The sequence below is a fragment of the Charadrius vociferus genome, unplaced genomic scaffold (genome assembly GCF_000708025.1).
Source record: "Charadrius vociferus isolate BGI_N301 unplaced genomic scaffold, ASM70802v2 scaffold306, whole genome shotgun sequence".
NCBI lineage: Eukaryota > Metazoa > Chordata > Aves > Charadriiformes > Charadriidae > Charadrius > Charadrius vociferus.
This window is the reverse complement of record NW_009648963.1, coordinates 5,097,426-5,108,948: the sequence shown is the minus strand read 5'-3', so window position 1 is coordinate 5,108,948 and position 11,523 is coordinate 5,097,426. Positions and strand designations below refer to the sequence as shown.

Genomic DNA, 11,523 nt, shown 5'->3' with positions numbered 1-11,523 from the left:
CATATTCAGAGCATTTTGATTAGCTGTAAGTGAAGCAAGTAAGCAGCTTCCTTGAATAAAGAAAGAGCTTACCTCAATGATGAGCTTTGTAAAGGGGTCTGTGATAACTTTTAGTAGCTCAGGGGCATCCTCACCGCTTTCAAGATGAAAGGACTCAACTATAACGTTGGTGAGATGGTAAAGATAGCCAGAAATAACTTCAATGGGCAACAGTGCAAACACAGCGAGCCAGTTAAAGAAATCATGGATTGTTGCCCCAGCAAAGGCCCTGCAAGAAGAAATTTAAAAACAGAGCTGCTTTTAATTAAACAACATGTGCACAACATGAAATCATATGAAATCATAAAGGTGGGGATGAAGCCCATTTCAAGACAGGAATCATTTCATTTCTGGGGTCACAGGAGATGTCTGCTTTGCTATGGAGCACTAAGTTGCCTCCACACCGTTGACCAAGTAAAAGAGCCAGCCAAGTGAGTGAAACAAGACTAACTAGAAAAGGCAACAGTGATCCTTAACATGAGGCTGCCAAGAGTACCTGTCTGAAGAAAGAAATGGCTGTACAGCCTACATTTGTTTCGCTTCTCACCCATTTCTGGTACATTTTTAATCCTGAGGCAGGTGTTGCCTCTGGGACCTGTTCTCCCTGACTCATGGGAGAAGGTGGCTCTTTGCAGCCCTCTCACATGTTCTTGCAAACCATTGGTGTACAGCTCCCTTCCAGCTTCTCCTCCACAGCCTGAGGAACCACAGCTCTTCCCTCAAAGACACTCTTTTGCACCTTCCTAATAGCTGCTTGTGGTCTTCTTAATTCGCAGCAATCTGCCGGTACTTGTTTTAAAATGTAAGCTCCTTAAATTAAGCATTGTGAAGGAAGAAAATGTGGAGGAAAAACTCCTCAAAATGCTAATCCTGTAATTTATGTTCCCACAGACAAACTACTTGAGGGACCATTCAAAGTAGACCAACAAAGAATTGGTGGAAACAGTCAAAGTAGGCCAACAAAAGTGACAGTGCTACCACCTTCAGTTTACAGACTGAAGTGATTGTTAATAATATTAATGAATGTTAAAAATCAACTTCTTTTTCATTGTTATTTAGATTCTTTTCCTGACCAGATACTAACAGACTACTTTGGCGTTGGAACTTACATGACAGAGAATAGCACAACCAAAGATTCAGGGCAGTAAATCTTGGAGAAATACGCTTGGGCTAGGTGTTTTTCATACATCTGGTATGCCATAAATGACAAGGTATCAAAGTCTCACATCCCTCCCAAGTTTACTGCCCATGTCCAGCAACCCATGAGCTCTCTCAGCAATAATGTCAAGCAGCAGTCTAGAAGTTGTCACTGTACATATTTGACAGCCAGAACACTTCACTTCTCTACAATTACCAGTTCTTTCTTATTGTAGATATAGAAAGCCTCCAACAACTAAGTCTCTTTTAAGAAGAGTAGACCAAAATACTGTAATATTAACATCTTGTACAGCCCTCCCATAATTAAGAGATACTCAAAAGTGGGCGGTATAGTGGGAGCAGTTGAAAATTTATCCTCGTGCAAGATCCAGTTAAAAATGGCAGATTCTTACAAAAACACAAAACTTTTAAAGGGACTTCATATGCTTTTCTTCAAATATATTAAGCCATGCATCTAGACAGCATTATACCTTGGCCATGTCTGTGACTTCCGTAACTAGACATTCACATTTTGGTCACTAGAAAGGTTGAATGGCTGTAATAGTGATAGGGAATATAGAAGAAAACCTATGAAGAAGGAAGAAAAGCAACTTTTCAGGTCTAGTATTTAAGTACTATACCTTCTAAATTCATTCCTGTCCCCAGCTTGCATGAGTGCCACAATCGTGTTTGTAACTGATGTGCCAATGTTTGCCCCCATTATGATAGGAATCGCTGATCGAACAGTCAGCACTAGAAAGCAGAAAAGGAAGCACTTAATGAAAAAAATCAGATCATCATCAAGCTCTTTGCTCCAATGAAAATGAACATTATTAATGTCACTGGAACCCTGACTTCCCTTGGTGTCACTGGGATTGGGTGCTCCAATCCAGATATGTTGGCTTTAATCAAGCCCCCTGGGAACGCGGTAATCCCAAAATGCCATGATCCCTGCTGAAACTGCAGCCCATGGTTATCCCTTTTCACCACATGTTAGAGGGCCAGGGTAAGATAAAGTCTCTTCTTTCCCAGGCATTTTCCTACTTACTGCAGAATTTTGAAATGATGCCACGGAAACAAAAGAAGTTCAGTAGCTGGCTAACATGAAAAACGTATGCAGATACTTCCAAATTTAATGCATTCTATGCCAAGGCTTCCAATGATTTTCATTGCAGTTATGGACTTACTAATATTATTATTATTATTACTTTTAGAATTTTCTTTTGTCTCAGGGCAACAACTGTGAAAACGTTTTGCTGCAGTCTGTACTTGTACACTCAAAGTTTCTACAACTTAAACACAGGTGGGAATGTTTGCACCCCAGATCAAGATTTATGAGTGATGTCTAGGAACATACTGTAGGCAGACTTACGTGTGGAGGACACCATGCTGACCACAATGGATGAAGAAGTGCTGGAGCTCTGGACCATAACGGTCACCAGAACTCCAATCACCAATCCCGCAACAGGATTAGACAGCACTGAATCATCTTGAAAAATGTCCCCTGCTGCTTTACCTACAAAAACCATATTCTCAGAGTGAGGGAAGTGCAAGGTAAAGTCCATAGGAATTATCAGAGCATTTAATTAAAGATCATTCAACCATTTAATTGATACATATATAGCCATGCTTGCCAGCCAAAAAATGTACAAAATGATGTAGTCCAGGGATCCAAATTCAGGTCCTGAACTCTCAGCTTCCCAGTTATCAGAAAATACTTTATATTCTCTCATTTCAGTGACTGAACAAGCTCTACTGAACCTGCAGAGAACCATATAAAACAACAGCCATCAGAGGAAAGACTGTAGGACAAAAAACCCCCACATACTTATAGACTTAAATGCTATTACTGCTCTGATATTTTTGGTTACTGCATCAAGGAAAACTAATTTAATAATCCTGAGTGATTCTGTTCCTGTAGCTTTCTGTGTTGCCAAAAACCCAGAATACTTCCACAGAAGTTCACATATTTCTCTCATAACCGCTTCTGAATCCATCAGCAGAATTCAACCCTTGGAGACAGGTAAATGTAAAAAATACATTTCAATAATTTTAATCTCTGAAAGATTTGGGGGACATTTCAGTGCTGGATGCTTTGATCAAGAACGCAATTTTCATATTTCCCCTTGTTGAAATGTCTTTCACATAGGACAGATTTATGAACAGATGTATTTGTATAAACTGTCACTAAAGTAACAGGAACCTACTAAGAAATCAGGGCCAATAATCCCTACATCAACAGCTCTTTGCAATTTGAGAAACAAAGGCCCTTTCAAACAAATGAAGGTCAGTCTTCAATCAGAACTACTTCCTTCTGAATCTATATCTCAACACATAAATCTATGGAGAATGTTCGTGAAGAGTGATGCTTGTAATTTAGTCACTCAGATTAAATTTACTGCCTCATTCATAGTTTATTCTTGGTATTTTAGACATTTTCATACCTCCTACCAGTTGAAAAGCAGAGCTCAGCACATCCAGAGAACACACGAACAAGTAGAGCAATCCAAGTAGCATAATAAACTTCCCTATCCCGTAGAGTACACGAATGATTTTTCCTTTTCTATCCAGTTCTGCAAAACAAATACATTACGCGTAAAAGACTTGCTTGATGTATCTGGTGTTCTCTCTGGAACATTCTAGTGCACAAGCTACAAGAGGCTGCGGAGTCAAAGACAGCGTTGTGACCCCAGTGTGTGATTAAACCCGAGAGAATATTCTTCTTAATCAAATTTTAACTGCAGAAGCAGGTATTTTCTTTGCCTAGTTTTACCATGTAAAATGTATATGACAAAAGCCTTATGAAGACTGAGATTGACCCTCGGTTTTACAGTCGTACTACTGAGTAAAGAAAGACCAATAGGAGCCTGGATATAAAACCATATTAGTTTTGGATTGTTTTCCATGTATCTCCTTGTGTTTTAAGGAGGGTAAGCAGCATGATTGCCAGATTCTTCTTAACTGACTAAATATAATTACCCCATTCACTGTCAGGGAAGGTGAAACAGAGCATAAATCCTACATCTGAAAACTCCTCAAATCTTAAATTCAACTCTGCAGCAAAAATAACTGAGACAAAGAAAGTAGAGATGATGGAAAAATTAAATGCAGGTAACTAATTTACTGAGAAATGGCTACCTGACCACTTGAGCCCAGTGTCCTGCAGTTCCGGCAGAGCCCATGGGTCCTCTTCTTCTGGCCTTGTCTCATCTATCAAGGCTATTGTGGAAAACGCAGGCTGAATTTCCCCTTTATTTCCAAGTGAAGCCACATTGCCTGATGAAACAGAACATTAAAAAAAAAAAGGTTTAATTATATTCCACCTTCTCCAAGGAGCCCCAAAACTTATATATGTCTGTAACTCACAGGTGAGCACACATTACCTTTATGATTTTCTCCTTCTTTCCCAGCCATGTTCTGGTTTTGTTTGGAAGAGTCCCCAATATAGTTATTGGTTTCAGGCTTTTCTACCTCAGGCCAGGGAGCCATGATCTGTGAATAACAAAGTAGTTTGGATTAAAATACACGTGCAGTCAAAATATTCAACTACAACAGGGTATGTGAGAAATATGATTAAGTTTAAGAGCAAAGGAGGTGGAAAGAGAATGGGAGCAATTTGTCCTTGAACACAGTTTTTTACTAATCTTTATGAATTATTCCTTTAATTGGAAATTGATTTCTCAATTATTTTTTAAATCACACAGTTGATTTATTCATGCAATTTACACAATTAAAAAAAATATTTCCATCTCATGCCTGTATTTTTGTTCACTTTTAGCTGTCGTGAAAGCAAAGATTCCTCCGCTTTCCAAACCTTAGGCATTTCTTTTCTCCAATTCATTTTTTCTCCTTTCAGCAAAAAGTCAGAGGACTGTTTTACTTTCTTCCACCTCCTAGATTTAACTGACTGCCTTTACTAAACTGGTAATTCAATGGACAGACCTTAGCAAAGAAAGTTCTTCCCTAAAGCATTGCTTAGTTTGGGTCACGTATGCTAAACACACGTTGCCTTTACTGGTTTATTCCCGTGGAAGCATGGAGGGGAACGTGACCCTGGAGGAAGACCCCAGAGTTTCAAGCTCCCGATCGATGCTTGCTGAATGACTGGACAAGAGTGTAATTAGACAGCAGTGGCCATTTGCGGGTCTATATTTGCCTGTAAATCACAGCTGATGCTGCAAGTGGAGCTGAGTGAGAGGCAGCAAGGTCAGGCTCACCCATCTCATGCAGGGTCTCCCTCTGAACCTCTTCCTTTCTGATGCCGTTTGAGCACATTTGACATGCATTGTAATATTAACAAATAATAACTTGAAAAAATAAGACATCACATGGCCAAATCCTGCTGGCACAGGTACAAGCACACGTGACAGACCTAGACCAGGCACAAGAGGAGGAGGCAGCTCTTCCTTGAACCAAAACCTAGAAGAGTCCTACTTATTTACTTCACCAATATCAGAAGGCAGAGGGAGGGACAGGAAAGAGGGGGAAGGTGACCATGGAGAGCTGAGGCAATATATGATAGATAATACCTTCTACCTTTCCAGGCTTGTAAGGCTGTTGGTTAGCTCAGCCAGCATGACTGAAAACTCAGTGGAAAGGATGGGAGAAGTGAACCCTACCCAGAAAAGCCTCACCTTCGGGTCTGTCTCTTCCACCCTCTCTGCTACATGAGTCATTCAGTGCTGGGGACAAAGCTGCCCCACAGCCACCATGTCTAGCACTCACGGGGCTGGAATATCGGTGAGAGAATTTGCCTGCAATGCCCCTCATAACCAGGGCACCTGCGCCCGGCCTCTAAAAGTCAGTGTCAGAGTTGGTATCATGCTCCCATAAACAAGGTCCACACGCCTTTAGCAGCCACTCTGAGGGAGTATAATTAACCATTCATTTTATCATAATCCTTTATGCAGCTGATGGTGAAAACGTTTTGTCCCTGCCCATGCCAATAAGCCAAACATCCTCCTCCTTTAGCTGGGAAGGAAATGTCACAGACAAAGTCACTCATGTCTTACTGTACAGAGGAGAGTATTGTTTTCTGGCACTCCGCAAAGAAATGAGTGTCTTCCCTTCCACATTAGCAGGAAAAATTGTTCTACAACCCCACTAGCAAAAAATATGCTTTTACACATTCTTTATCTGCGGCATAAGATCCAGAGCAGCTCCCAAGATACACAAAGAAAGATCTCAGAACAGACAGAAGAAAATCACTCTTGCTTGTTTCAACAAGGGTTTCCATTTGCTTGGAGCAAATTCTCATATTTTCACCCATGCCAGAGCAACCTCCGAGCCCCACCCAGGCCAGAACACCTCCGTCTTGTTAAACGAGTTTCATTTACACATGTTCAGCATTTAGAGAGCTCTAAAAAAAATAACAGCTCAGCACAAGTGCTTCTTAAGTGAAATGCAATCGTGAAAATGCGTTGGAAATTCAGATGTGAAGTTGCATTGAAAACGTATTCCCACCATGGAGAGACACAGAATATGCTGGACACCACCAGCCCAAGATGCCATCAGTACTTCTACAGCTCTTCTGTTACATTCAGTATGGAAATGAAGGATTCAGCCTGCAAGATTACTGTATGAAAACCAAGCTGATGCACGCACCGGAGAAACTGGAGCTTGAAAACTTCAGCAGATGAAGAGCCTCTATCTCTCCTAAATAAACTCTTCCCATTCAAGAATTCATCAGGGCATTTTTTCATTGTAAGCATCTCCCATGTTCCTGAGGTGCTCAGGATCCCACAGGTACGTCATGTATTATTATTGGGTTTGCTTTATGGGATTAAATACCATAGAATGAGAGTTGACCACCTCTGTGGAGGAAGGTTTTTTTATAGGTATGTATATAAAATGATTCATATGAGCCCTAGTCAACCTCTGATTTGGGAAGGCAGGCTTGAATGCTGAAGGTCTTTACAGTATTTGCCTTGTGCATTTGGGTTTGCAGAGGTATTACTAGAACAGCCCACTCTGTGTGATTGGTATCAAGGACTGATGAAAGCAGAACCATCTAGATCCTTGAAGCGCTACCAAAGCTGCCAGCTTTCTCCAGATCCTGACTCTTGTTAAGAGGAAGAGCTGAGAAGATAGTTTACAGCTACCTGATACTCTGCTCGCTAGAGTCCTGGCCACAGCTACTTACTGTTAATTAATCACTGTGCTACAAGGATAATCTACATTCTACAGTTTTCCCTTCAAAGAATTCTTCCTTGGCCCAAATACAGACATTAACATCTTGAGAAAATACCCAGAGGAAAATCTGGGTGCTGCGGGGGAGCAGCGCAGTGGGGTGACAAAGCTAACTGCACCGCTCCCAGGCAGCTCATATGCGCCTTTGGGAAGGCTGACGTCAGGCGCGGTATAAAAGACCAACATCATTTGACGCAAGATATAAATGACAATGACAACCCTAATAGTGGTTTACTTTTGAACACCGATGACATAACTACACTGTGAAGGAACATGTTAGAGAACGGGCAGAGGATGGGCTGGTGACGACGCACACAGCAACAAGGAGCTACGTTCAGCTGGACCCACCGGTCTAGGTCCAAAGGCAGGATAGCCACAATTGCTGGATGAGATGCCCGGAGTGATGAGCTCTGCCCATCCCCGTGCCAGCCCGTGTGTCTCAGCACCACGCATCCGGTTCCCGCCTTGGCTGGTAGGATGTTGGCCAGGATGCCTGCACCCGGGGCGTCAGCATGGACCTGGCGTCCGGATGAGCATTGTCGCTTTGGATATCCACCTGGTTCGAGCTGTGCTGAAATGGGAGCTCATTTCCTCCTGAAAGTGGCAGGTCAAAATACACTATGCATATTGCAAAGGTCTGAAAACTAATGCCTGCGCAAACTGTAATCCAGTCCGTTTCGGTGAGCCTCGCGGCAAATCCTCTCACACCAGCCTGTGTGCTCCTTTCAGTGTAAGTATAGTCTTTCCTCACCTTCGGAAAATGCTAACTACGTGTGACATCCTTTCTAACTCCAATAGAAACTGAAACCTCCCGCTCCTAAGGGGAAGATAGACAGAAATGATGGCATTCAAATTCTGAAATAAAAGGTCAGAGAGAGCAAGTTGAAGCCAAAGTGGGCTCCCGGGGTTTTTATAGCCATATTCACTCTCTCACTGCTGCTTTTCAAAGAGTTAAAGTCTCTGTGGAATTATTTGAGCAACACTAGGTGTCATGCAATTGCGCTGTATTGCATTCCTCAGTGACTCATTGGACTGTATCAGCATCACCCCGATTGCAGGGCTAGACTCTGGGTGCTTTTCAGTTTTAAATCAGAAACAGTTGTAAATCTTTTTATTTTGCTGGACTTGACACAGAGAATATGAACTACTGCTTGCCCATGCCTGGATTGCATTGTTTGTACCTCTCCACCCGTGACAGCTCACTGGAAGGCCACATTGTGCCTGAAATAAGAACTACAAAGCAGTAAGCCTTAAAGAAATCTCTCCTCCAGGGGAACAGACCCAGTCAAACCAAGGTGAAATAAAAGTACTGGAGAAAATACCAGTATTTTCAAAACCAGATAGTAATAACTGCAACAACCGCCAACGTGACCATACATGTGCCTACAGGTTGCTTAAGTGGCTCAAATTCAAGTTTTGGGTTTAGCCAGGCTTTCTCCTCCCTCGCTTGCTCTCCTTCTCTCTCTTCACTTTCTTGTCATTCGCCACTGTGCTATGGTTTTTATGTTAAAAAGAGATCTATCAGCTAATCTGATATCCAACTGTATGACTTAGTAAATATGAATATTTACCACACATACTTCATAGGAGTAAACGTCAAGCTACATAGCAGTCCTTCTTATACACTGTTTGAAGAATTATTGGATTTTTCCCCCCTTCAAAATCTATCATCTCTGACATAGAAGCATATTATGTAGCGACAGGAAAGGAAAGATCCTCAGCCAGCACAAATGCATTCGATAGCTTTACATCAGCCGATAATTTTGCCCCAGAACCTCTTCCATGGCAGCCACAAAGCCCCGAGTGCAACAGCCCAGGCAACGATAAATAAACACCAGCGGTGATTCAGCTTTGCTAGGAGCAAGTCGTGCCTTTGCTCTGGCACCAGCCGCTTCCTTGGAGCTTTGGAGCTTTTTCTCCAAATAAGTTAACAGGCTTAGTCAGGGTGGAAACTTTCAGACTAGTGTAGCAGTAAAGGAAAAAAATAGATATGTGAAAGATAAAAAAGGGAAAAAAAGAGCAAAGAGCATTGTGCTCGCTGTTTATACCTACGGATCCCTGAGGCTTCTTGCTCACAAGCTTGAATCTAACACATAGAAAAACTAACAAGAAAAAAACCCCACATTTAAAACAAACTGGTAAAAAGAACTAATTTCTAAGCAAGTGCGGAGAGAAAATGAATCCCAAACACTAATTTTTGCATTCACAACCAAGCAAAGCACCAGACAAGTGAGAGTCAACCAAGCAAGGCACCAGAGAGCAGAGCACCAGACAGAGCCAGAGTCAGAAAACATCAGTGAACTACTTGAAATGCCTGCTAGGTGTTTAAAGAAAATCACTACTTTTTTAGAATAAAATAACAACAAAAAAAAAAATCCCACCAACAAGGAAATACAACAGATCTACCCCATCCCGAATACAAAACACATAGTAAAGAATTGAGAGAGGAAAAAGTAATGACAATAAAAAGACTTACTGATCAAATGGAAGAGCTGCTAATAAAAGTTACTGAGAAACCGGTTGATTTCTGCCTACTGCCACATTAGTTGAGCTAACCACATTAGACTAATGTATTCCTCTTACCTCCGTGTATCAAACCGAATTAGCATAAGAAAATGTTTCCATCGAGCATAGCCTGACACTGCCATAGCGCAGCACACACACTTTACACACGATCTATGCTAACACACGAACTGACAGTATTTCCTTCCAATGTTTCATTAATCATATCCTAGACATTTTCCAGTATCCAATACCACTGACTACTATGACTTAAAATCTCCCTTCTTTTCAATCCAAATAGTAGTTAAAACAATACTTTCTTATGCTACAGGCATTTATTTCTGGGTTTTTTTCCTTACAGCTACTAATACAATGCTTTTTTGCTTTATCATATTCCATAAAAATAAATCAAGTTATTTGCAGGCAAAATGTAGCCCAGTTTGGTTTTAAAACCATGATTTTTGACCAATTCCTTAAAATAGAAATGCAGTTGAAAGAAGCCAAGGTGAAAATGCTAACAAGTGGATGACATTTCACATGCCGCTCCAGTTCCCCACGTTAGCTCTCTGCTGCTATCCCTTCAGCTGCAGAAGCAGAGCTTTGCATTTACAATCTAAGCAAGTTCAAAAAAAAAAAAAAAAAAGAAGAAAAGAAAACTTGGTCTTAATTGGTTTTACTTACCACTTCTTTATTCCCAGACAACAGAGCAAACGGATCAACTGGGCAGCCACTGCAACCTGCAATATATATAGACAGGTGTTGAGCAAAGTTTGCTTTCATCACTGCGCACTAACATTCCTATTTTACAGTCCAGAGGCACTGCCTACCTGCAGCTTAATGATCACAATCAACCTTTTTTTAGCAGGAGTGGGCAGCGACCAAGACTGATAAAACTACGGGCTATTTCACACTTATCACATTCTAAAAAATGTCCCATCAGCATTTAAGTACGAGTTACTAACGTGTTCATGTGAATGCGGGGGAACGGTTTGTTCCAGCCTGAAAAATTGCCATCCGCCTGATCATTCAGTAATCTTTTTTCCAATAATAATTTTCCAAAAATATTTTGCAACCTCAAAAGTCTGTCAAAAGGGTGTGAAGAAGATGTAGTACTGTTATTTGTCTGGTCAGGTGCCTATTAATCCGCCTAAGAACAGAAGTGAAGGAGAATCAGATAAAACGCGGTGTAAATAGGAAACACGTAAGAACTTCTTTGAGAACAGAGGATGGAGTTTCATTCTTATCGGTGCTCAATGTTTACAATTAAGGCAAGCTCATTAGCATTTTGGCCGTCGCTCTCCTTCTAAATGAAATTTAAAGATGTAAGAACACCTTTGATAATTGCATTCAGAACGCTAGCGAGGAAGACGACTATATGATAAATAGATATGTTATCCAATAAATACAGTATGGTATTGCGGATCAGACAAAGCAGTGACCAGTACTGCTGTCTGTTCTACCGATGAGTTTAATGGGGAATTGGGGCGGGGGGGGGGGCTGCATTAGGCACTGTAGCTTTATTATCTTTGAATTTTTTTCTGTTTCAACAGGCAACATATACTGAGAAAATAAGCTGTAAACCAGCAGCCTAATCAGCAGATCTGCTTTGTCTGCGTGAACCTGGCCATATCTCCCAGCAGCTTAGTGACTTAGTAA

The 11,523-nt window shown here is 41.3% G+C and overlaps 1 protein-coding gene across 1 annotated transcript in view; it reads right to left on the bottom strand.

Moving 5' to 3' along the window:
- The window catches only part of SLC34A2 (solute carrier family 34 (type II sodium/phosphate contransporter), member 2), an 18,971-nt gene extending 8,324 nt beyond the window's left edge, over nucleotides 1-10,647 (bottom strand). Inside the window, exons 1-7 of the mRNA XM_009887650.1 lie at nucleotides 10,550-10,647; nucleotides 4,560-4,675; nucleotides 4,315-4,452; nucleotides 3,621-3,749; nucleotides 2,549-2,692; nucleotides 1,818-1,929; nucleotides 73-268 (exon numbers count right to left, since the gene is read on the bottom strand). Of these exons, the coding sequence (XP_009885952.1) occupies nucleotides 73-268; nucleotides 1,818-1,929; nucleotides 2,549-2,692; nucleotides 3,621-3,749; nucleotides 4,315-4,452; nucleotides 4,560-4,675; nucleotides 10,550-10,647 (933 nt within the window). The remainder of the gene's footprint in view (nucleotides 1-72; nucleotides 269-1,817; nucleotides 1,930-2,548; nucleotides 2,693-3,620; nucleotides 3,750-4,314; nucleotides 4,453-4,559; nucleotides 4,676-10,549) is intronic.
- Between the last annotated feature and the right edge of the window lie 876 nt (nucleotides 10,648-11,523).